The following is a 27,415-nucleotide window of genomic DNA, read 5'->3' as shown; positions in this document are numbered from 1 at the left end:
GTTAGAGGGAGGGAGGCAGGTAGTCTGAGTGGTTGAGGGGGAGACAGGGTAGTCTAGTGGTTAGAGGAGAGGGGGAGGCAGGTAGTCTAGTGGTTGAGGGAGAGGGGGAGGGCAGGTAGTCTAGTGGTTAGAGGGGGAGGCAGGTAGTCTAGTGGTTAGAGGGGGGGAGACAGGGTAGTCTAGTGTTAGAGTGCTGGTCCATTAAACCCACAGCTTTAGAACCCTCCCATTGGCTCCTCAGTGTCTCATTAGAACCCCTCCCATTGGCTCCTCTGTGTCTCATTAGAACCCCTCCCATTGGCTCCTCAGTGTCTCATTAGAACCCTCTCCCATTGGCTCCTCTGTGTCTCATTAGAACCCTCGCATTGGCTCAGTGTCTCATTAGAACCCCTCACATTGGCTCCTCAGTGTCTCATTAGAACCTCCCATTGGCTCCTCAGTGTCTGGGTTAGAACCCCTCCCATTGGCTCTCTGTGTCTCATTAGAACCCTCCCATTGGCTCCTCAGTGTCTGGCTAGAACCCCTCCCATTGGCTCCTCAGTGTCTCATTAGAACCCCTCCCATTGGCTCCTCAGTGTCTCGTTAGAACCTCCCATTGGCTCCTCAGTGTCTCGTTAGAACCCTCCCATTGGTCCTCGGTGGAATGCATGATATTCACAGCCAGGACCTCAGAAACCTTGTTACATTCCGCTCATGCATACCGAGAGTGAAACAGACTATTGTTGACATAACTCCTTATCAGTGAGACTGGAGACGGTGAGAGAAGCTCTGGGGTTTAATTAACATGTGTATAGATCCTGAACCCAGCCACACCTCCCACTGGGGTAAAACAATAGTCATTTCAACACCCAGAACCGAAACCCGTCTATCAGAGAGACTGAAACAATTGGTACCCCAATGCACCACAGCAGGAGTCGTACATGTGGTTAGCACTGAAACCCCACCTCTGGAATTTGTGGTCTGATATAGTTTCAGGATGAGGATTTATTTAGGGGAGGGGGGCAGGTATTCCAGACAGAGTTTTGTACATGTGGGCACTTTTACACACCAGGCTACGGACTCATTTGAGGTTCAAATCACAGTTTTCACCGCCACAGAAATACACTGAAGCAGGCCCAGGTTTGGGCTCAGACAGGTGTGGTTAAAGTAGGTTCTCCTACTGGCTGCTTCCCCTGGTGGTTGTGAGAGGAAAGAGCAGGCTGAAGGTGTACAGTGGAGGAAAAAAAAACATTACAACAAAAACCACAGAACAATGAGCCATACATTTTGCCAGAAGTTTCAATGTGAAGCATCTGGTTGGCGTGTTCCACTCACTACCAAATATGGTAATGAGAGGAAGTCCAGTGGTCAGCGGTGGAGAAGATGGAACGAAATGAATTTATGACAAAATTCTGCTCATTTTCTCATCTATGAAACATTTGAACTCCATACAGTTTCTGTTTCCAAAACTAGAATAAAATATCAAACAGAGTGGACTGCGTTTTGTAGACTTTAACCTTTGCCAACGTTTTTGTTGTTGTTGTTGAATGGTTGTTGTTTAGGAATGCAAACGAGAAATGAGTTCTTACACATGCGCACTTCAATGAGTAGGCGTTCCCTAACGGAAACATGCAAATGAATGCTTGAACGCACCAATAGAATTGAATAGCTCTTGCTTGGCTCTGCCCACCTCCTTGCTCGTTCTGTCCCACTATGATTAATTTGGCTCCCATTTGGAACGATAAGCTTTGGTCTATCTTGGTTTAGTATATAACAAATAAAAAATAGCTAAAACAGGTACTGCACGCATACTGCGAATGTCTTTATGACTCAAAAGTACAGCATCTGCACATTTACCAGACGGACACCCTCATCAGCGGGGAGGGAAATTAACACCAGCCGAATGCTGGTAGAGTTTGGCATTGACTGATAGAATGTATATTATCCAAAACCACTCAGTTAAATCCAAAAACCCACATGCAAAACAACGTATCTGTGTGATATAACATTACATGCGTTTTCTATGTATTATAGTCATTATTTTCGGGAAGAAAATGTGGGCATCGACCAGCCATCCTGCTCATATGAGTTACTGTCTGTCTTGAACCTGAAGACAGGAACCAGTGAATGCTGTTTCCACCCGTTATAGATATACAACCATGCGTGAACTTGTTTTTACCTCAAAGACCAATGGCTGTGTTGCATTTGCTAACAGCAGAAATTTGAGAGCAGCAATAGCGGTCAAATCAAGGAATATTATTTGGTAGAATTGAAGAAGAAAACAAAACAACAACAAAAAAAACAATACGTGTAATTGATCAAAGAGGTCTTTGATTAATAAGATCTCGCGTTGATAGGATCAGATGACGCAAACCAACGCGAGAATCTGCGAGATCTGTGTTTTAAGGGGGTTCAACAGCACATGACCACATGTTCATTCCCTTCTGCGTAGCTACGCTAGAGTGTGTTCCGGAGCCTCGGCACACATTTTATTATCAAAAAAAAAACACAAAAAAAATATATAAAATAAATAAACACAAGGGAAGATTATTTTTTTGTAAGAAAAAGAAAAAACTCGGTGAAGCAGGATTTAACAAGTAACCCGTCGAAAATAGGACGAGATTTCGGAAGAGAAGGTCATTTTGTTCCATTTTGATAACATTGCTGGAAAGGCGTGGGGTGATTTCATTTTAATAGTTAACCGAGACATTTTATGATTATTTTATTAGCTAGAAGCTATAACGTAGCAGGGGATTTTTTGTTGTTGTCGCATCTGTTATTATTGTAACGTTAACTAGTCGTAGCTACTATTAAACTTTTATTTTGTAATTTATTTCCTCCCGAAGGTAACGTAGCAGAATTAGCCAACCGGCCCGCATTGCTTTTTTTTAGGGCCTAAGTGCGAAGTAGTTAACGTCAAAACATTTATTTTTATTTCATTTTTTTTAGCAAACAGCAAATCTTCGGTGTCATAAGACACCATTTCACGTTAACCTGACAACGTAACGTGTTTATTCCCCTCCGTATTAGTTATTTAAAAACCCCATAATGAATCCAAGCGCCCCCAGTTACCCGATGGCCTCCTGTACGTGGGCGACCTGCACCAGGATATCACCGAGGCCATGCTGTACGAGAAGTTCAGCCCCCGCCGGGCCCATCCTCTCCATCCGGGTCTGCAGGGACATGATCACTCGGCGATCCCTCGGATATGCCTACGTCAACTTTCAACAACCAGCCGATGGTAACTATTTTATTATATTATTATTTTATATTTATTATTTTTATTTATTATTTATTATTTTTTAGATAATAATAATACATCGTATTTAATCGTAATGGTATCACCAGTAAAAAAAAATATATATATATATATATATATATAACATGACGTGGCTCACACGTTCACGTTGCACCAAAAAAATTAAAATGTCAATCCGGTGTGATGAATAACATTATAGGTGTAAGTACATAATCACGCGTCAACATTTGATCTAACATGGTTTCAGTTCAGCAAGCTATGTAAGGCCAACGAGTCTTTCACTGTCCTAATTTGTTGTAGGTTCAATAATTAAATTGGGAGTATTGGCTGCAAATGGCGCGGTTTCCTTCAACCGCATTCTTAATGGTACACGGCTCCCGATATGTGTTTTCTAGCTGAACGTGCCCTGGACACCATGAACTTTGACGTCATCAAAGGAGACCTCTGCGTATCATGTGGTCTCAGCGTGACCCTTCCCTGAGGAAGAGTGGGGTGGGCAACATCTTCATCAAGAACCTGGACAAGTCCATTGACAACAAGGCCCTCTATGACACCTTCTCGGCGTTCGGAAACATCCTATCCTGCAAGGTAGGATGAGAGAGACGCTTTCTGGCTGTGTGTGGTTGCCATGTGCTGTGTTGTTCAACCCCCCAGTGTTGGTTGAAATGTGTGTTGGATTCTGAGTCTGTTGTTTTGGTGCGCATGGTGTTTTTAAAACCACCGCCTGTGCTCTCGATGTTTCTTCTCCCAGGTGGTTTGTGATGAGAATGGCTCAAAAGGCTATGGCTTTGTGCATTTTGAGACCCAGGAGGCGGCTGAAAGAGCCATTGAGAAAATGAACGGCATGCTGCTCAATGACAGAAAAGTGTAAGTGTGATCAGTCCTCGTGAACTTAGAGACGTAATCAATAATAGATGGGGGTGGTAGGGAAGGGGCTAGTCAGCTGTTTACAGAGTTAAAATGCAACTCAACCCGTACAGAAATGTAACTTGAGTTGTAAACGCGAACTGGTTTTCAATTTCAACTAGATTCAAAAGAATTGGTTTGATTTTTAAAGCATGATTTTGTTTTGTGTGAGTTCTAAACTTTTAATTTGACTAACTCAAGGTTTTTTTTGTTTGTTTCAAGTGTCCACTAATAAAGAACTGTTGCTCTGTAGCCTTGTGCTTCTCTCCTCACAGCTTTATCAAACCCAATCCTCTTTCCATGGGGGTGGTTTAGTCAAAATGGTGGTAACATACGCCACCAAGCTCACCTCCCTCCCCAACTCTACAGAACAGGAAGCCCTTTCAACACACTGTTCAACTAACAATATTATTTTATTAACATACAATAGGTTCGTCGGGCGTTTCAAATCCCGCAAAGAGCGCGAGGCTGAGCTCGGAGCCAGAGCCAGAGAGTTCACCAACGTGTACATCAAGAACTTCGGAGAGGACATGGACGACGAGAAGCTCAGGGAGCTGTTTGGGAAATATGGTAAGTGTCTGCCACGTGCTCTGTTCCACGCTGGGGGTCCACGTGTTGTTCTACACCCGGGGGTCCACGTGCTGTTGTTCTACACCCGGGGGTCCACGTGCTGTTGTTCTACACCCGGGGGTCCACGTGCTGTTCTACACCCGGGGGTCCACGTGCTGTTCTACACCCGGGGGTGTGTTCATTAGGGAGCAAACGGCACCAAGGGAGGAGGGAGGGACCTGATTAATGTCCAATAAATAAATGTTTTCTCACGGCAATATAATGGAATCTAGCCCAGATTGTCGATTTTTTCCCCCTCGTGTTGTAAATGTCGGTTCCGTAGAGTTAGAATTTGATGTCGTTTTGTGTTGGGTTCTACTGTTCCAGGACCGGCCCTGAGCATCAGGGTGATGACGGACGACAGCGGGAAGTCCCGAGGGTTCGGCCGTCAGCTTTGAGAGGCACGAGGATGCTCAGAGGGTGAGTTGTACCGCACATTTCCTTATTATCGCTTATCTGGACGTTGAATAGAGCTACGTGTCCTATGAAAGACAGTGAATTCTTGACCTCAACGGGGCCGCCTTTATCCGTTACGTTCTCAGGCTGTAGACGAGATGAACGGGAAGGATTTCAACGGGCGACAGGTCTACGTGGGCCGAGCCCAGAAGAAGGGAGAGCGCCAGACGGAGTTGAAACGCAAGTTTGAGCAGATGAAGCAGGACCGTATGACCCGCTACCAGGGGGTCAACCTGTACGTCAAGAATCTGGACGATGGCCTCGACGACGAGCGGCTGAGGAAGGAGTTCTCTCCTTTCGGTACCATCACCAGCGCCAAGGTAACCTTCCCACACCCTTCTACACCCTCCTACAACCTTCTACACCCTCCTACAACCTTCCTACACCCTTCTACAACCTTCTACACCCTCCTACAACCTTCTACACCTTCCTACACCCTCCTACACCTTCCCACAACCTTCTACACCCTCCTACAACCTTCTACACCCTCCTACAACCTTCTACACCTTCCTACAACCTTCTACACCTTCCTACAACCTTCTACACCTTCCTACACCCTCCTACACCTTCCCACAACCTTCTACACATTCCTACACCTTCCTACAACCTTCTACACCTTCCTACAACCTTCTACACCTTCCTACAACCTTCTACACCTTTCTACAACCTTCTACACCTTTCTACAACCTTCTACACCTTTCTACAACCTTCTACACCTTCCTACAACCTTCTACACCCATCTACACCTTCCTACAGCCTTCCTAAGTCAATATCACCCTCTGATTGAGCCATTACTGTAGTGTGGTGGTACGCTTGTTGCCTGTCTCTATAAAGCGGTGTGGTCTATAGGCCCCTGTCTTTCTGGTTCAGAAACCCCTTTTATTTAATGTGCCTCTCTCTCTAGGTGATGATGGAAGGTGGTCGCAGCAAGGGCTTCGGCTTTGTGTGCTTCTCCTCCCCGGAGGAGGCCACCAAGGCCGTGACGGAGATGAACGGGCGCATCGTGGCCACCAAGCCGCTGTACGTGGCGCTGGCCCAGAGGAAAGAGGAGCGCCAGGCTCACCTCACCAACCAGTACATGCAGAGGATGGCCACCGTCCGGCCCGTACCCAACCCAGTCCTCAACCCCTACCAGCCTGCCCCTCCCTCTGGGTACTTCATGGCTGCCATCCCCCAGACTCAGAACCGCGCTGCCTACTACTCCACCAATCAGCTGGCTCAGCTGAGACCAGGCCCACGCTGGGCCACCCAGGGCGTCAGACCACAACGTAAAGATCTACAATTTTTTTTATTTTAGTCAACAGTTTCACTCCAGACTAGAATAGCTCCACCCAGGAAGTCGTTTGTTTTAATTGTCTGTTCTGCTTCCAGACTTCCAGAACATGCCCAACGCCATGCGCCCGTCCGCCCCCAGGCCGCAGACCTTCGGCGCCATGAGGCCCTCGTCATCCCAGGTGCCACGCATGATGGCCGGCCAGAGAATGGGTGAGTTTACCTGGTTAACCCAGAGGATGGGTGAGTTTACCTGGTTAACCCAGAGGATGGGTGAGTTTACCTGGTTAACCCAGAGGATGGGTGAGTTTAACCAGAGGATGGGTGAGTTTACCTGGTTAACCCAGAGGATGGGTGAGTTTACCTGGTTAACCCAGAGGATGGGTGAGTTTACCTGGTTAACCCAGAGGATGGGTGAGTTTACCTGGTTAACCCAGAGGATGGGTGAGTTTACCTGGTTGACCCAGGGGATGGGTGAGTTTACCTGGTTGACCCAGGGGATGGGTGAGTTTACCTGGTTGACCCAGGGGATGGGTGAGTTTACCTGGTTGACCCAGGGGATGGGTGAGTTTACCTGGTTGACCCAGGGGATGGGTGAGTTTACCTGGTTGACCCAGGGGATGGGTGAGTTTACCTGGTTGACCCAGAGGATGGGTGAGTTTATCTGGTTGACCCAGAGGATGGGTGAGTTTACCTGGTTGACCCAGAGGATGGGTGAGTTTACCTGGTTGACCCAGGGGATGGGTGAGTTTACCTGGTTAACCCAGCCCTGTATATACCATAATGCTTTTCACAACCACCTTTCAGCTACTATTTACTCTATTTCTACCGTCGGTTGAAGGATTTAAGCCTTGAGGCATGGTGTGTGTGTATGGTGTCATTCAGAGGGTGAACGGGCAAGACAAAATATTTAAGTGCCTTTGAACGGGGGGTGGTAGGTAGTAGGTGCCTTTGAACGGGGGGTGGTAGGTAGTAGGTGCCTTTGAACAGGGGGGTGGTAGGTAGTAGGTGCCTTTGAAGGGGGGGTGGTAGGTAGTGGGTGGTGGTAGGTGCCTTGAACGGGGTGGTAGGTAGTGGGTGCCTTTGAACGGGGGTGGGTAGGTAGTAGGTGCCTTTGAACGGGGGGTGGTAGGTAGTGGGTGCCTTTGAACGGGGGGTGGTAGGGCGCCTTTGAACGGGGGGTTAGGTGCCTTTGAACGGGGGGGGTGGTAGGTAGTGGTGTGTGGTAGGTAGTAGGTGCCTTTGAACGGGGGGGTGGTAGGTAGTAGGTGCCAGGCGCCCCGGTTTGAGTTTGTGAAGAACTGCAACGCTGCTGGGTTTTTGAGACTCAACAGTTTCCCCTGTGTATCAAGAATGGTCCACCACCCAAAGGACATGCCGCCATCTTGACACAATTGTTGGAACGCTTTCAACATCTTGTAGAGTCCATGTTCCGACAAGTTAAGGCTGTTATGGGGTTTGGGGGGGGGGGTACAGCTCAATATTAGGAAGGTGTTCTTAATGTTTTGTACGCTCACCATGTCTCAATATATGAATCTGTCTCTTGGATGTTGACTGACTCTCCTCCTCTTCCTCCCCTCTCCCTTTTCTTCCTCCCGCTCTTCTTCTCTTCCTCCCCCTCTTCTTCTCTTCCTCCTCTCCCCTCCTCTCCCTCTCCAGCCACCCAGGCCCTGGGCCAGCGTCCTGCCGGTGCGGCGGCTGCTGCAGCCCCGGTGAGGATGCCTCAGTACAAGTATGCAGCAGGCGTGAGGAACCCCCAGCAGCACATGTCCAGCCAGCCCCAGGTGCCCATGCAGCAGCCGGCTGTCCACGTCCAGGGACAGGAGCCTCTGACGGCCTCCATGCTGGCGGCGGCTCCTCCTCAGGAACAGAAGCAGATGTTGGGTGAGTCTCTTTTTACTGACCTTCCAGTCTCCTTCAGTTAAAGGTGCTTCCTCTGCATTGGAAGGTCAGGAATATATCTGTAGTAATAGTGCTAAAGGTCTGTAGTAATAGTGCTAAAGGTCTGTAGTAATAGTGCTAAAGGTCTGTAGTAATAGTGCTAAAGGTCTGCTAAAGGTAGTAATAGTGCTAAAGGTCTGTAGTAATAGTGCTAAAGGTCTGTAGTAATAGTGCTAAAGGTCCGTAATATATCTGTAGTAATAGTGGAATGATAAAGAGTTTCTGTAGTAATATGAATGATAAAGTTTCTTAACCGGGCGGCGTTGTGGATTGGCTGATTTTCGCCTGTTGATTTCTCCCGGCCATTTCCCGGTTGCTAAAATTCAAATATTTTTGAAAAAACTTCCAGTTTTACGTGATAAAATAATCGGTCATTGTGTAGAGAATCATTGTTCTGTCTAAAACCGCTGTTAAATATATTTTAAATCATTAAATATTGTCTTTTCAGTTATTTGAAGCTGGTGCACAAAAAACGCACGTAAAACACACACAAAAAAAACAACTTCAGAACAGGAAGTATAGAAATAGCGACATAGATCATATCTACCTCTTCTTAGACTTGCTTTCAGTGAGAATGCCAGATCTATAACGCCCGTTTCTATGTGAATCTGGTCTGGTCGCCCAAAGAGTTACACACCGTTTGCTGCTTCTTCTTCTTTTTTCAAAAGGACGATCAACATTTTTATGTGCTCTTTGTCAATGATGTATTCTGTAAAAATGTCTGAACTTATGACTTTCAGTGATTCTTATTTTTCAACTGAGACAAAGAGCCCAACCTGTCTGTCAATGAACCACTGAAGAAGTAGCATCTGTTGTCTTGACTGTTGGCCCTCAAATGGCTGCTGAGCCTTTTTCTGGGTCCTTTTATTGATGCTGAATCCCCCCCCGCCCCTCCTCATTCTCCAGGCGAGCGTCTGTTCCCTCTCATCCAAAACATGCACCCTAGTCTGGCTGGAAAGATCACCGGCATGCTGTTGGAGATCGACAACTCCGAGTTGCTCCACATGCTGGAGTCTCCCGAGTCTCTCCGCTCCAAGGTGGACGAGGCTGTCGCTGTGCTGCAGGCTCACCAGGCCAAGGAGTCCGCCCAGAAGCCCACCAACCCCGCCGGAGTCCCCAGCTAAGAACCGGTAAGGACTATATTTAGACTGTAGATGTATTTAATCTGTTTTAAGTGTACCATCGACGTTGTCATGCTACTAATGTTAACGTTTGTTTGTTTGTTTCAGAGACGGTAATCTTGCTTCACCGAAGAAAATGGTAGAAAAAAATTTAAACATGGAAAAAACCCTGAAAACTCTGAAAACATTGCAAAAATGAATAAAGTTTTTCTTTACAAAAAATGAATACAACATCTGCCGGGTCTAGAGAAGATTAAGCTAGTCCTCGTTATTAAAAGTTACAAAAGTGGACAAACACAAAAAAAAAATAGAAAAACACTTATCTTAATTATTGAAAAATGTTTGACAAAATGTGACCATTAAAATTAAAAACATTCCATTGTTTTATTTCCTCTTCCAGTATCAATACTCAGATTATCAGCTGTTGTGTTCGGAGATGAGATAGCTGAGTACTTTGTCATTTGGATTGAAAACTGCTAAATAAAGATATCAAACACTTAAAATGGCCGTCTTTTCCTTTTGAGCTGGTGCACGAAGGTTCATCCTAACCTCCTTTGTAGATGGCATTCACCTTATAGTAATTATTACGATGAAGAGATATATGTTTTTCCCCCACACTTTTTAGTGCACTGTAGTTGCTAATGGAACCGCTGACCTGTACTTTTGAGGTGATGGGTACTGCAGAGCACTGGTGTGGTGTAGCAGGAGCTGTGTTCTGCCACTAGGTGGCGCTGTAGTTTACAGTAATAGTGGAGGTGGCTCGTGAATGTGTGATGTGCAGCTCCAGATGATCAGGAGTTGCCTTTACAACCTCCCAAATATGGTCTCTCTTTGTAAACTAATGAGAGTTTTCTTCTGAGGTGACCAGCAATGTTAAAGGCAGGTGTGACTGGTCAACCAGTGATCTGGTCTCTGACCCTCCAGTACTCTGAATGACTGGTCAACCAGTGATCTGGTCTCTGTGACCCTCCAGTACTCTGACTGGTCAACCAGTGATCTAACATCTGTTACCCTCCAGTACTGACTGGTCAACCAGTGATCTTGTCTCTGACCCTCCAGTACTCTGAATGACTGGTCAACCAGTGATCTAACATCTGTTACCCTCCAGTACTCTGAATGACTGGTCAACCAGTGATCTAACATCTGTGACCCTCCAGTACTCTGACTGGTCAACCAGTGATCTGGTCTCTGACCCTCCAGTACTCTGACTGGTCAACCAGTGATCTAACATCTGTGACCCTCCAGTACTCTGACTGGTCAACCAGTGATCTGGTCTCTGACCCTCCAGTACTCTGACTGGTCAACCAGTGATCTAACATCTGTTACCCTCAGTACTCTGAATGACTGGTCAACCAGTGATCTAACAAATATTAGTTCTGTCAAGGTCCATGACCTGAATATTAGTTCTGCCAAGGTCAATGATCCTAATATTAGTTCTGCCAAGGTCCATGATCCTAATATTAGTTCTGCCAAGGTCCATGACCCTAATATTAGTTCTGTCAGTATGCCAAGGTCAATGACCCTAATATTAGTTCTGCCAAGGCCCATGACCCTAATATTAGTTCTGCCAAGGCCCATGACCCTAATATTAGTTCTGCCAAGGTCCATGACCCTAATATTAGTTCTGCCAAGGTCAATGATCCTAATATTAGTTCTGCCAAGGCCCATGATCCTAATATTAGTTCTGTCAAGGTCCATGACCTGAATATTAGTTCTGCCAAGGTCAATGATCCTAATATTAGTTCTGCCAAGGTCAATGATCCTAATATTAGTTCTGCCAAGGCCAATGACCCTAATATTAGTTCTGCCAAGGCCCATGACCCTAATATTAGTTCTGCCAAGGTCCATGACCCTAATATTAGTTCTGCCAAGGCCCATGACCCTAATATTAGTTTGCCAAGGCCCATGACCCTAATATTAGTTCTGCCAAGGCCCATGACCCTAATATTAGTTCTGCCAAGGTCCATGACCCTAATATTAGTTCTGCCAAGGTCCATGACCCTAATATTAGTTCTGTCAGTATGTCAGTCAGGACCATCGGTCCATGCTGTGCTGCCTGTCCTTACCTTAACCATCCAACCGTCGGTCCATGCTGTGCATGCTGTCCTTTGCCTTAACCATCCAACCGTCGGTCCATGCTGTGCTGGCTGTCCTTACCTTAACCATCCAACTGTCGGTCCGTGCTGTGCTGGCTGTCCTTACCTTAACCATCCAACTGTCGGTCCGTGCTGTGCTGGCTGTCCTTACCTTAACCATCCAACCGTCGGTCCATGCTGGCTGTCCTTACCTTAACCATCCAACCGTCGGTCCGTGCTGTGCTGGCTGTCCTTACCTTAACCATCCAACTGTCGGTCCGTACTGGCTGTCCTTACCGTAACCATCCAACCGTCGGTCCATGCTGTGCTGGCTGTCCTTACCTTAACCATCCAACTGTCGGTCCGTGCTGTGCTGGCTGTCCTTACCTTAACCATCCAACTGTCGGTCCGTGCTGTGCTGGCTGTCCTTACCTTAACCATCCAACTGTCGGTCCGTACTGGCTGTCCTTACCTTAACCATCCAACCGTCGGTCCATGCTGGCTGTCCTTACCTTAACCATCCAACCGTCGGTCCATGCTGTGCATGCTGTCCTTTGCCTTAACCATCCAACTGTCGGTCCGTGCTGTGCTGGCTGTCCTTACCTTAACCATCCAACTGTCGGTCTGTACTGGCTGTCCTTACCGTAACCATCCAACCGTCGGTCCATGCTGTGCTGGCTGTCCTTACCGTAACCATCCAACCGTCGGTCCATGCTGTGCATGCTGTTGTTCTTGGGTTTCAGCCCCATTTCTGGGGTCCTGACTTTTCAGGCTAAAAACAAAGGTCAGTTTGTCATCAACTAAGGACTAATCAATGGTAACCTGTTCATGTAGGCCTAATCAATGGTAACCTATTCATGTAGGCCTGATCAATAGGCCTGATAACCTGTTCATGTAGGCCTGATCAATGGTAACCTGTTCATGTAGGCCTGATCAATGGTAACCTGTAGGCCTAATCAATGGTAACCTGTAGGCCTAATCAATGGTAACCTATTCATGTAGGCCTAATCAATGGTAACCTGTAGGCCTAATCAATGGTAACCTGTTCATGTAGGCCTAATCAATGGTAACCTATTCATGTAGGCCTAATCAATGGTAACCTGTTCATGTTATTAGGAACATTTCTTGGTGTTTTGTAACTGTCTTTTTCCATTCATCAAATGGTAAAATTGTAGCCTATGCACAGGTAGACACCATGCACAGGTAGACAACATGCACAGACACCATGCACAGGTAGACAACATGCACAGGTAGACACCATGCACAGGTAGACACCATGCACAGGTAGACAACATGCACAGGTAGACACCATGCACAGGTAGACACCATGCACAGGTAGACACCATGCACAGGTAGACACCATGCACAGGTAGACACCATGCACAGGTAGACACCATGCACAGGTAGACACCATGCACAGGTAGACACACCATGCACAGGTAGACAACATGCACAGGTAGACAACATGCACAGGTAGACAACATGCACAGGTAGACAACATGCACAGAGTAGACACCATGCACAGGGACACAGGTACCAGAGTCAATGTGGGGGTACAGGTACCGAGTCAATGTGCGTGGGGGTACAGGTACCGAGTCAATGTGCTACAGTGGGGGTACAGGTACCGAGTCAATGTGTGGGGGTACAGGTACCGAGTCAATGTGGGGGTACAGGTACCGAGTCAATGTGTGGGGGTACAGGTACCGAGTCAAGTGTGGGGGGTACAGGTACCGAGTCAATGTGAGTCAATGTGTGGGGGTACAGGTACCGAGTCAATGTACAGGTACCGAGGGGGTACAGGTACCGAGTCAATGTGGGGGCACAGGTACAGAGTCACAGAAGTCTAAACTGTGCAAAGTAGAGGGGAAGTCATTGTGTTAAAGTCATCTATTCTGTTACCAAGAAGTCTAAACTGTGGGGAAGTCATTGTTACCTGGGATTCTATTCAAGGTTGTTGTGAAGGGGGAGAAATCATGAGCAGAGAGCCTCCAACCCTGAATACCAGTTCTATTCAAGGTTGTTGTGAAGGGGAGAAATCATGAGCAGAGAGCCTCCAACCCTGAATACCAGTTCTATTCAAGGTTGTTGTGAAGGGGAGAAATCATGAGCAGAGAGCCTCCAACCCTGAATACCAGTTCTATTCAAGGTTGTTGTGAAGGGGGAGAAATCATGAGCAGAGAGCCTCCAACCCTGAATACCAGTTCTATTCAAGGTTGTTGTGAAGGGGAGAAATCATGAGCAGAGAGCAGGACCGTGTGGTGACAAAACACTGACACAGGAAACAAACACCCACAAACCAACAGAAACCTGAAACAGGACCGTGTGGTGACAAAACACTGACACAGGAAACAAACACCCACAAACCAACAGTGAAACCCAGGCTACCCAAGTATGATTCTCAGTCAGAGACAACTAACGACACCTGCCTCTGATTGACAACCATACTGGGCCGAAAACAGAAACCTAAACATAGACTGCCAACCCCAACTCACACCCTGACCACACTAAATAAAGACAAAACATAGACTGCCCACCCCAACTCACGCCCTGACCATACTAAATAAAGACAAAACATAGACCGCCCGAGTGCTTCAGGTAAACCCGTCTCTATTGATCAGACTGAGTCCTTCAGGTAAACCCATCTCTATTGATCAGACTGAGTCCTTCAGGTAAACCCATCTCTATTGATCAGACTGAGTCCTTCAGGTAAACCCATCTCTATTGATCAGACTGAGTCCTTCAGGTAAACCCGTCTCTATTGATCAGACTTCTCTTACTGTTATATATAGTTATTACAACTATTCGCAAATAATAAGCAATCTACACTGTACCATTTCTAATGCCAGAGAAAATAATTTGTTTTCACTTAGACTCTCTTTCAGCATGTTAGGTCTCACTGTGTCGGCACCTTGATCTCCCTGTTCCTGTGCGTTCTCCTGATCTCCCTGTTCCTGTGCGTTCTCCTGATCTCCCTGTTCCTGTTCTCCTGATCTCCCTGTTCTCCTGATCTCCCTGTTCCTGTGCGTTCTCCCGTTCTCCCTGTTCCTGTGCGTTCTCCTGATCTCCCTGTTCGTTCTCCTGGAACCCGTTGAGGGGTCTCTCACGCAGCCCTGTCAGCCCATCAACCAGACTGTGTCTCTGGAGAAGGAAGGCTGCCCAACATGCCTAGTCATTCAAACCCCTATCTGCCCTGTCCACTGCGTCACCAAGTTACAATGAACAAACTGGCTCTAACTCTGACCACTTTCAGTGTCCTTTTTTTTTAAAGGGACTCCGGGAGAGAATGGGAACAAAAGAGGAGAGTGATCTCAAATATCCACATGATCAGTTTATTGAAAGAAACAAGTCCATATTTTTCTGAAAAGCTGCAATACAAGCCCAACACAGATAGCGCAATGCAGAATAGGGCTGAGTACAATACAGTATGTCATGTATTGTATATAAAAAAATCAAGGCATGTACTCTTCACATTTTAACTACAAGCCTAGTGGTTAGAGCGTTGGACTAGTAACCGGAAGGTTGCAAGTTCAAATCCCGAGCTGACAAGGTACAAATCTGTCGTTCTGCCCCTGAACAGGGTAGTTAACCCACTGTTCCCAGGCCGTCATTGAAAATAAGAATTTGTTGTTAACTGACTTGCCTCGTTTAAATAAAGGTAAAATAAAAAATAAACTTTTATACTGTCCCAAGATGCAAAGAAATACAACAATACCTGACAAAACAACAAATGGTGTCTTTTCCATTTTTAACTGTGTTTTTGGAATTCTTCTCACAGACACAGGAATGGTAACTTTTTATATTTTTAAATACAGATACAGTCCATTACCCTGCATCTGTCCTACCTGGAGCCTTCTACTACACTCTCAGTCATGGTCATAGTGTTAGTGACTTGGCTCTGCTCCTCGTCACCCATCAGCTTGTCGAAGCAGGGGAAGGCAAGAGTGTCCTTCGCTCCCTTTCTCATGAACACGTAGAGTAAGGGATCCACAAGGGGGCTGAATCTCTCAAGGAGTGTCCCGATCTCTACATTGTGACGGCCTGTCACCCCTGATATCAGATATTGTATGATGAGGGGTAAGAACAGGACTGTGTAATTGCCCAGCACAAGGGCCAGGGTACCAATAATCCGTCTCCGTTCGACAGCCGGCACGGAGACGGAGACGGACAGAGCTTTCAACGTGCCCGCGAGGAAGAATACGAGCAATGGAAAGGGTATGAGGAGGTTAACCGCAAACAGAATCAGCTTCGTATCGAGAGTCGGCGTGAGGTATAACATGGAGATTTGGAGGAAAGGGATAACCCAGATGACGGAGGACATTATGAGCGAGTATTTGATGTTACGACGAAAACGGTACCAGAGAGGAAATGCAATCACGAGATATCTCTCCAGAGCAACACACACCATGAAACCAATGCTCGCACTAATACCAAAGAATTCAATAAACATCACAATCAATTTCCAGGTACCAGACAGGTTGAACGGCCTCGTGCAGATCTGAATGAGATCTGCAATAAGAAGGTTGATAACGTAGACTGGAGCGATGTGATCAGCTCTGACCAGGAAGTACATGGCATAAATGGACAGACAGATCAGAGGAAAACCGATGGAGAACGTCGTCCACTGAACGACGGTTTCAACGATGCTCCAAGTGGATGGGATGTCGTCCGTAACATTGTACAGGTTTTCTCCAGCCATCCCTGGCGGTGCTTGTTGTTGCAGGAACTGGTGAACGGCAGGGTTTCCTTCAGATTCCAAGTTCAAGGTCCTTTAATATTTTCCTGTTGTGCGCCTACACTCAGAAAGAAAAAAACAGAGAAATAGCTGGTGTTATACTCCTATAACATCTAAGATCCCAGTCATGATTCTTTAAAACAGGTCTAGTTTTGAGCTCGATTATGCATCTTTACTCTAAATCTAAAAGCATTTCCCTTCTGAAGAAACAGGAAGTGTGCTCAATATAGTTCTACGTTCTGTGTATTTTTAGTAAAACAGACCATGTAATACAAAATAGAACTATCAAAGTGCAATGTCTGCAGACATTAACATTCTTACATTGTGTAAATGTTAGGATACCTTAAAACGTCTCTTTTTTACGCAATTAACTAATCAATTGAGCCATTACGACATTTTTTTATGAATATCATATAATAGAAAAAACGAAGAAAAACAAAGTCATCACTGTGTATTACAGTGGTTAACGCGTGAAGCACAAGAACAGTTAAAATAGCCATTTAGTAACCTTGTGGAATCTACAGTATCGTCTCCATTTAGTAACCATGTGGAATCTACAGTATCGTCTCCATTTAGTAACCATGTGGAATCTACAGTATCGTCTCCATTTAGTAACCATGTGGAATCTACAGTATCGTCTCCATTTAGTAACCATGTGGAATCTACAGTATCGTCTCCATTTAGTAACCATGTGGAATCTACAGTATCGTCTCCATTTAGTAACATGTGGAATCTACAGTATCGTCTCCATTTAGTAACCATGTGGAATCTACAGTATCGTCTCCATTTAGTAACCATGTGGAATCTACAGTATCGTCTCCATTTAGTAACCATGTGGAATCTACAGTATCGTCTCCATTTAGTAACTATGTGGAATCTACAGTATCGTCTCCATTTAGTAACCATGTGGAATCTACAGTATCGTCTCCATTTAGTAACCTTGTGGAATCTACAGTATCGTCTCCATTTAGTAACCATGTGGAATCTACAGTATTGTAACCATGTGGAATCTACAGTATTGTCTCCATGTAGTAACCATGTGGAATCTACAGTATTGTCTCCATTTAGTAACCATGTGGAATCTACAGTATTGTCTCCATTTAGTAACCATGTGGAATCTACAGTATTGTAACCATGTGGAATCTACAGTATTGTAACCATGTGGAATCTACAGTATTGTCTCCATGTAGTAACCATGTGGAATCTACAGTATCGTCTCCATTTAGTAACCATGTGGAATCTACAGTATTGTAACCATGGGGAATCTACAGTATTGTAACCATGTGGAATCTACAGTATTGTCTCCATGTAGTAACCATGTGGAATCTACAGTATTGTCTCCATTTAGTAACCATGGGGAATCTACAGTATTGTAACCATGTGGAATCTACAGTATTGTCTCCATGTAGTAACCATGGGGAATCTACAGTATTGTAACCATGTGGAATCTACAGTATTGTCGCCATTTAGTAACCATGTGGAATCTACAGTATTGTCTCCATGTAGTAACCATGTGGAATCTACAGTATTGTAACCATGTGGAATCTACAGTATTGTCTCCATGTAGTAACCATGTGGAATCTACAGTATTGTCTCCATGTAGTAACCATGTGGAATCTACAGTATCGTCTCCATTTAGTAACCATGTGGAATCTACAGTATTGTCTCCATGTAGTAACCATGTGGAATCTACAGTATTGTCTCCATTTAGTAACCATGGGGAATCTAATCTACAGTATTGTAACCATGTGGAATCTACAGTATTGTCTCCATGTAGTAACCATGGGGAATCTACAGTATTGTAACCATGTGGAATCTACAGTATTGTCGCCATTTAGTAACCATGTGGAATCTACAGTATTGTCTCCATGTAGTAACCATGTGGAATCTACAGTATTGTAACCATGTGGAATCTACAGTATTGTCTCCATGTAGTAACCATGTGGAATCTACAGTATTGTCTCCAGGTAGTAACCATGTGGAATCTACAGTATCGTCTCCATTTAGTAACCATGTGGAATCTACAGTATTGTCTCCATGTAGTAACCATGTGGAATCTACAGTATTGTCTCCATTTAGTAACCATGTGGAATCTACAGTATTGTAACCATGTGGAATCTACAGTATTGTCTCCATGTAGTAACCATGTGGAATCTACAGTATCGTCTCCATTTAGTAACCATGTGGAATCTACAGTATTGTAACCATGGGGAATCTACAGTATTGTAACCATGTGGAATCTACAGTATTGTCTCCATGTAGTAACCATGTGGAATCTACAGTATTGTCTCCATTTAGTAACCATGGGGAATCTACAGTATTGTAACCATGTGGAATCTATAGTATTGTCTCCATGTAGTAACCATGGGGAATCTACAGTATTGTAACCATGTGGAATCTACAGTATTGTCGCCATTTAGTAACCATGTGGAATCTACAGTATTGTCTCCATGTAGTAACCATGTGGAATCTACAGTATTGTAACCATGTGGAATCTACAGTATCGTCTCCATGTAGTAACCATGTGGAATCTACAGTATTGTCTCCATGTAGTAACCATGTGGAATCTACAGTATTGTCTCCATGTAGTAACCATGTGGAATCTACAGTATTGTCTCCATTTAGTAACCATGTGGAATCTACAGTATTGTCTCCATTTAGTAACCATGTGGAATCTACAGTATTGTCTCCATTTAGTAACCATGTGGAATCTACAGTATTGTCTCCATTTAGTAACCATGTGGAATCTACAGTATTGTCTCCATGTAGTAACCATGTGGAATCTACAGTATCGTCTCCATGTAGTGGAATCCATGTAACCATGGGAATCTACAGTATTGTCTCCATGTAGTAACCATGTGGAATCTACAGTATCGTCTCCATGTAGTAACCATGTGGAATCTACAGTATCGTCTCCATGTAGTAACCATGTGGAATCTACAGTATTGTCTCCATGTAGTAACCATGGGGAATCTACCTGGTCTTACCTGGTGGTTCCATTAGATTGACTGGCGTTCCTCTTGTAGCACCTATCAAATCAACTCATTATCAGGAAGTGGAAATGCAAGTTAGAAACATGCCATTTTTACAGCACAGATACAGATACAGATACAGATACTCACAGATACAGATACAGATACTCACAGATACAGATACAGATACTCACAGATACAGATACAGATACTCACAGATACAGCACAGATACTCACAGATACCGCATAGATACTCATAGATACAGATACAGCACAGATACTCATAGATACAGATACAGATACTCACAGATACAGATACAGCACAGATACTCACAGATACTCACAGATACTCATAGATACAGATACAGCACAGATACTCATAGATACAGATACAGATACTCACAGATACAGATACAGCACAGATACTCACAGATACTCACAGATACAGATACAGCACAGATACTCACAGATACTCATAGATACAGATACAGCACAGATACTCATAGATACTCACAGATACTCATAGATACAGATACAGCACAGATACTCACAGATACAGATACAGATACTCACAGATACAGATACAGCACAGATACAGCACAGATACAGCACAGATACAGCACAGATACAGATACAGATACTCACAGATACAGATACAGCACAGATACTCACAGATACTCATAGATACAGATACAGCACAGATACAGCACAGATACAGATACAGATACAGATACAGATAAAGATACTCACAGATACAGATACTCACAGATACAGATACTCACAGATACAGATACTCACAGATACAGATACAGCACAGATACAGATACAGCACAGATACAGATACAGATACAGATAAAGATACTCACAGATACAGATACTCACAGATACAGATACTCACAGATACAGATACAGCACAGATACTCACAGATACAGATACAGATACAGATACAGATACAGACACAGATACAGATACAGATACAGACACAGATACAGATACAGCACAGATACAGATACAGATACAGATACAGATACAGATACAGCACAGATACAGATACAGCACAGATACAGATACAGACACAGATACAGATACAGCACAGATACAGATACAGATACAGACACAGATACAGATACAGCACAGATACAGATACAGATACAGATACAGATACAGATACAGCACAGATACAGATACTACAGATACAGATACAGATACAGACACAGATACAGATACAGATACAGACACAGATACAGATACAGCACAGATACAGATACAGATACAGATACAGATACAGATACAGCACAGATACAGATACAGATACAGATACAGATACAGATACAGATACAGATACAGATACAGCACAGATACAGATACAGATACAGATACAGATACAGCACAGATACAGATACAGCACAGATACAGATACAGATACAGATACAGATACAGATACACAGATACAGATACAGATACAGACACAGATACAGATACAGACACAGATACAGATACAGATACAGATACAGATACAGATACAGATACAGCACAGATACAGATACAGCACAGATACAGATACAGACACAGATACAGATACAGCACAGATACAGATACAGATACAGACACAGATACAGATACAGCACAGATACAGATACAGCACAGATACAGCACAGATACAGATACAGATACAGATACAGCACAGATACAGATACAGCACAGATACAGATACAGCACAGATACAGATACAGATACAGATACAGATACAGATACAGATACAGATAAAGATACTCACAGATACAGATACTCACAGATACAGATACTCACAGATACAGATACAGCACAGATACTCACAGATACAGATACAGATACAGATACAGATACAGACACAGATACAGATACAGATACAGACACAGATACAGATACAGCACAGATACAGATACAGATACAGATACAGATACAGATACAGCACAGATACAGATACAGCACAGATACAGATACAGACACAGATACAGATACAGCACAGATACAGATACAGATACAGACACAGATACAGATACAGCACAGATACAGATACAGATACAGATACAGATACAGATACAGCACAGATACAGATACTACAGATACAGATACAGATACAGACACAGATACAGATACAGATACAGACACAGATACAGATACAGCACAGATACAGATACAGATACAGATACAGATACAGATACAGCACAGATACAGATACAGATACAGATACAGATACAGATACAGATACAGATACAGATACAGATACAGCACAGATACAGATACAGATACAGATACAGATACAGATACAGATACAGCACAGATACAGATACAGATACAGATACAGATACAGCACAGATACAGATACAGATACAGATACAGATACAGATACAGATACAGATACAGCACAGATACAGATACAGATACAGCACAGATACAGATACAGATACAGATACAGATACAGATACAGATACAGATACAGATACAGATACAGATACAGATACAGCACAGATACAGATACAGATACAGCACAGATACAGATACAGCACAGATACAGATACAGCACAGATACAGATACAGATACAGCACAGATACAGATACAGATACAGCACAGATACAGATACAGATACAGATACAGATACAGATACAGATACAGATACAGATACAGCACAGATACAGATACAGATACAGCACAGATACAGATACAGATACAGATACAGATACAGATACAGATACAGATACAGATACAGATACAGATACAGATACAGATACAGCACAGATACAGATACAGATACAGATACAGATACAGATACAGATACAGATACAGATACAGCACAGATACAGATACAGATACAGCACAGATACAGATACAGCACAGATACAGCACAGATACAGATACAGCACATATACAGATACAGATACAGCACAGATACAGATACAGATACAGCACAGATACAGATACAGATACAGATACAGATACAGCACAGATACAGATACAGATACAGATACAGCACAGATACAGATACAGATACAGCACAGATACAGATACAGCACAGATACAGATACAGATACAGATACAGATACAGATACAGATACAGATACAGATACAGATACAGCACAGATACAGATACAGCACATATACAGATACAGATACAGATACAGATACAGATACAGCACAGATACAGCACATATACAGATACAGATACAGCACATATACAGATACAGATACAGCACAGATACAGATACAGCACATATACAGATACAGATACAGCACAGATACAGCACAGATACAGCACAGATACAGATACAAATACAGCACAGATACAGATACAGATACAGATACAGATACAGATACAGATACAGATACAGATACAGATACAGATACAGATACAGCACAGATACAGCACAGAAACAGATACAGATACAGCACAGATACAGCACAGATACAGATACAGATACAGCACAGATACAGCACAGATACAGATACAGATACAGATACAGATACAGATACAGATACAGATACAGATACAGATACAGATACAGATACAGCACAGATACAGATACAGATACAGATACAGCACAGATACAGATACAGCACAGATACAGATACAGCACAGATACAGCACAGATACAGATACAGCACAGATACAGATACAGCACAGATACAGCACAGATACAGCACAGATACAGATACAGCACAGATACAGATACAGATACAGCACAGATACAGATACAGCACAGATACAGATACAGATACAGATACAGCACAGATACAGATACAGATACAGCACAGATACAGATACAGCACAGATACAGCACAGATACAGATACAGCACAGATACAGATACAGATACAGATACAGATACAGATACAGCACAGATACAGATACAGCACAGATACAGATACAGATACAGATACAGATACAGATACAGATACAGATACAGATACAGATACAGATACAGATACAGATACAGATACAGATACAGATACAGCACAGATACAGATACAGATACAGCACAGATACAGATACAGATACAGATACAGCACAGATACAGATACAGCACAGATACAGATACAGATACAGATACAGATACAGCACAGATACAGATACAGCACAGATACAGATACAGATACAGATACAGATACAGATACAGATACAGATACAGCACAGATACAGATACAGCACAGATACAGATACAGCACAGATACAGATACAGCACAGATACAGATACAGATACAGCACAGATACAGATACAGATACAGATACAGATACAGATACAGATACAGATACAGCACAGATACAGATACAGATACAGATACAGATACAGCACAGATACAGATACAGATACAGATACAGATACAGATACAGCACAGATACAGATACAGATACAGATACAGATACAGATACAGATACAGCACAGATACAGATACAGATACAGATACAGATACAGCACAGATACAGATACAGCACAGATACAGATACAGCACAGATACAGATACAGATACAGATACAGATACAGCACAGATACAGATACAGATACAGATACAGATACAGATACAGATACAGATACAGATACAGATACAGATACAGATACAGATACAGATACAGATACAGATACAGCACAGATACAGATACAGATACAGATACAGATACAGCACAGATACAGATACAGATACAGATACAGATACAGATACAGCACAGATACAGATACAGATACAGATACAGATACAGATACAGCACAGATACAGCACAGATACAGATACAGATACAGATACAGCACAGATACAGATACAGCACAGATACAGATACAGCACAGATACAGATACAGATACAGATACAGATACAGATACAGATACAGATACAGATACAGATACAGATACAGATACAGATACAGATACAGATACAGATACAGATACAGATACAGATACAGATACAGATACAGATACAGATACAGATACAGATACAGATACAGATACAGATACAGATACAGATACAGATACAGATACAGATACAGATACAGATACAGATACAGCACAGATACAGATACAGATACAGATACAGATACAGATACAGATACAGATACAGATACAGATACAGATACAGATACAGATACAGATACAGCACAGATACAGATACAGATACAGATACAGATACAGATACAGATACAGATACAGATACAGATACAGATACAGATACAGATACAGATACAGATACAGATACAGATACAGATACAGATACAGATACAGCACAGATACAGATACAGATACAGATACAGATACAGCACAGATACAGATACAGATACAGCACAGATACAGATACAGATACAGATACAGATACAGATACAGATACACAGATACAGATACAGATACAGATACAGATACAGATACAGATACAGATACAGATACAGATACAGATACAGATACAGATACAGATACAGATACAGATACAGATACAGATACAGATACAGATACAGATACAGATACAGATACAGATACAGATACAGATACAGATACAGATACAGATACAGATACAGATACAGATACAGATACAGCACAGATACAGATACAGATACAGATACAGATACAGATACAGATACAGATACAGATACAGATACAGCACAGATACAGATACAGATACAGATACAGCACAGATACAGCACAGATACAGATACAGCACAGATACAGATACAGATACAGCACAGATACAGATACAGATACAGATACAGATACAGATACAGATACAGCACAGATACAGATACAGATACAGCACAGATACAGATACAGATACAGATACAGATACAGATACAGATACAGATACAGCACAGATACAGCACAGATACAGATACAGATACAGATACAGCACAGATACAGATACAGATACAGATACAGATACAGCACAGATACAGATACAGCACAGATACAGCACAGATACAGATACAGATACAGATACAGCACAGATACAGATACAGATACAGCACAGATACAGCACAGATACAGACACAGATACAGATACAGATACTCACAGATACTCACGGTGCACACCCAGTGACAATACAGCTGTAACGGCGTTCGTCTGTTGAAGGAAGAGAGTCGGACCGAAATGCAGCGTGTTTGTTTCTCATGACTTTAATGTGATACATGAAATAACTGAAAGACGAAAACAACAAACGGAACGTGAAACTATTACAGCCTATCTGGTGACTAACACAAAGACAGGAACAAACACCCACGAAATACAGAGCGAAACTCAGGCTACCTAAATACGGTTCCCAATCAGAGACAACGAGAATCACCTGACTCTGATTGAGAATCGCCTCAGGCAGCCAAGCCTATACAACACCCCTAAACATCCGCGATCCCAAATACTACAAACCCCAATACGAAAAACAACAATATAAACCCATGTCACACCCTGGCCTACCCAAACATATAACAAAAACACAAAATACAATGACCAAGGCGTGACAACAGCACAGATACTCACAGATACTCACAGACCCAGTGACAATACAGCATGCACGTCTGAGCCTTCAATACTGTGAGACAGGAAGTCCACCACTCCAGGATGTCAAAAGTCATTGCACAATGTGTGTTACTGTATCATTTGTCTTCGACAGCTGATTGGTCAGGGAGATCACATGACATCACTACCAGTGGTTAAAAGATCCCCGGACCTAATCCATTCCACACTAAGTTTCCACTTCCATGTATTTCAGAAGGACAACAGGAATATGACATAATACGCTTCATGCACACATCTTATCATACGCATTAGAGGTCGCGTTCAGCTTCCTGTGTAAACCAGAAGTGCCTTAAAATGATGTCATAGGTGCTGTTTCGAAGGGTTAAAAAAGGTCAGATCTTTTCAAAACTTCATATGTGTGATTAGGCAACCCCCATGAACTGTAAGTCAGTCATTTCCCCCAACAGATGTCAAAGAAAAGCTCTCTCTCTCACGCACACACACACGCACGCACGCACGCACGCACGCACGCACGCACGCACGCACACACACACACACACACACACACACACACACACACACACACACACACACACACACACACACACACACAAAGTGACAAAGTGCAGTGCTTAAAGACACACAGAACCTGCAATGGCATTTCCATATTCTCTAGGCCGTGCCGAGTTCAACGAGATGCCCCGCTTGACCGTAGCCCGCTCTGAGTGCAGCGACCGTGAAAAAACGTAGGCCCAAAATGAAGCCTGGCCCTAAATGTCATTTGCTTTTGGGTGACAGTGAGAGAACCGTTAGGGTGAGAAGCACAATTCGACCTCAGGTACATTCCTGAGGTCCTCCCGATCCGTGCAAGCCTAACCTTGACCGTGTGGCATTAACCCTTAACAGTAAAACAGGGTTTTTTGATCTCACAGATTATAATGACTTCTCTCCCCATAGGAATACATTGCCTGCTCCTCTAAAGTCAACCTAAAGCCTATGTAGGTTATGAATGCCTTATAAACCTGTCTTCAATGACAGTCCATCAGGCCAGTATGAGGTCTACCTGTGTCGATTTTAAGCTTCCTGTAGCAACCGGAAGTGGTTAAAATCACCCCAAAAGTGTATATCCATACCCTGCCTGCAGTTTGATAGACATAGTGCATTCAACCCTGTGTAAATCGGTCAGTTCTTGAAGTAAACACTTAAGACCCAGGATTCTGTAAAAGCCCCAATGAGGATATGTCTTTACCTATAGCTTCCTGTGCCAACCGGAAGTGCCATAATTGGTGTCTCTTGGGCTGTTTCGAGGGGTTAAAAAGTCAGATCTGTCCAAAACTTCATATGTGTGATTAGGCAACCCCCATGAACTGTAAATCAGTCATTTTTCCCATAAAATTTAATAGAACAGAATAGAATAGAATAGAATAATAAAACTAAATCACACACACACACAGCTTGGAAGGAGGGACACATTGGGGTGCATGGAGACATACACTGCCTGCATTAGTTAACCTTGTTCGAACTATTAAAGAACCGTCAGACATAGACTTCCGAAACTTTAGAAACCTGTTCTAGACCTCAGGTCGATAGTGCAAGGTGAGTTACGTGGCTCTAGAAGGTTCTCGGATC

The 27,415-nt window shown here is 43.5% G+C and overlaps 1 protein-coding gene, 1 non-coding gene and 1 pseudogene across 5 annotated transcripts; 2 read left to right on the top strand and 1 right to left on the bottom strand.

The window, feature by feature from the left end:
* Positions 1-3,012: 3,012 nt before the first annotated feature.
* Positions 3,013-9,552, top strand: LOC124017609 (annotated as a pseudogene). Its single transcript, XR_006835512.1, has 10 exons — positions 3,013-3,220; positions 3,634-3,826; positions 3,990-4,105; positions 4,575-4,714; positions 5,081-5,173; positions 5,296-5,529; positions 6,114-6,477; positions 6,581-6,694; positions 8,141-8,365; positions 9,329-9,552. The product of XR_006835512.1 is annotated as a polyadenylate-binding protein 1A-like (transcript).
* LOC124017613 lies at positions 9,113-9,191 on the top strand. The gene has a single exon (XR_006835513.1). It is a non-coding gene; the product is annotated as a small nucleolar RNA SNORD72 (small nucleolar RNA).
* Positions 9,553-15,434: 5,882 nt separating the features above from the next.
* On the bottom strand, positions 15,435-25,875 carry LOC124017611 (G-protein coupled receptor 4-like). Of its 3 annotated transcripts, none has more exons than XM_046332865.1 (4): positions 25,808-25,875; positions 25,347-25,396; positions 19,338-19,379; positions 15,435-16,408 (listed from the first exon to the last, which is right to left on the bottom strand). In XM_046332865.1, exon 4 carries the CDS (start codon positions 16,312-16,314, stop codon positions 15,457-15,459), a length of 858 nt encoding a protein of 285 aa, XP_046188821.1. In that variant the 5' UTR covers positions 16,315-16,408; positions 19,338-19,379; positions 25,347-25,396; positions 25,808-25,875; the 3' UTR covers positions 15,435-15,456. The 3 variants fall into 3 exon arrangements, with proteins under 3 accessions (XP_046188821.1, XP_046188822.1, XP_046188823.1); XM_046332866.1 differs by having other exon boundaries at positions 19,338-19,391; positions 25,808-25,846; XM_046332867.1 differs by having other exon boundaries at positions 25,357-25,396; positions 25,808-25,822.
* Between the last annotated feature and the right edge of the window lie 1,540 nt (positions 25,876-27,415).

Source organism: Oncorhynchus gorbuscha, unplaced genomic scaffold (assembly GCF_021184085.1).
Source record: "Oncorhynchus gorbuscha isolate QuinsamMale2020 ecotype Even-year unplaced genomic scaffold, OgorEven_v1.0 Un_scaffold_2901, whole genome shotgun sequence".
NCBI lineage: Eukaryota > Metazoa > Chordata > Actinopteri > Salmoniformes > Salmonidae > Oncorhynchus > Oncorhynchus gorbuscha.
This window is presented reverse-complemented; position numbering and strand designations above follow the sequence as displayed.

Excerpts from the sequence above, each read along its gene's own strand:
- LOC124017611 (XM_046332865.1), bottom strand. The coding sequence starts at position 16,314 with ATGGCTGGAGAAAACCTGTACAATGTTACGGACGACATCCCATCCACT.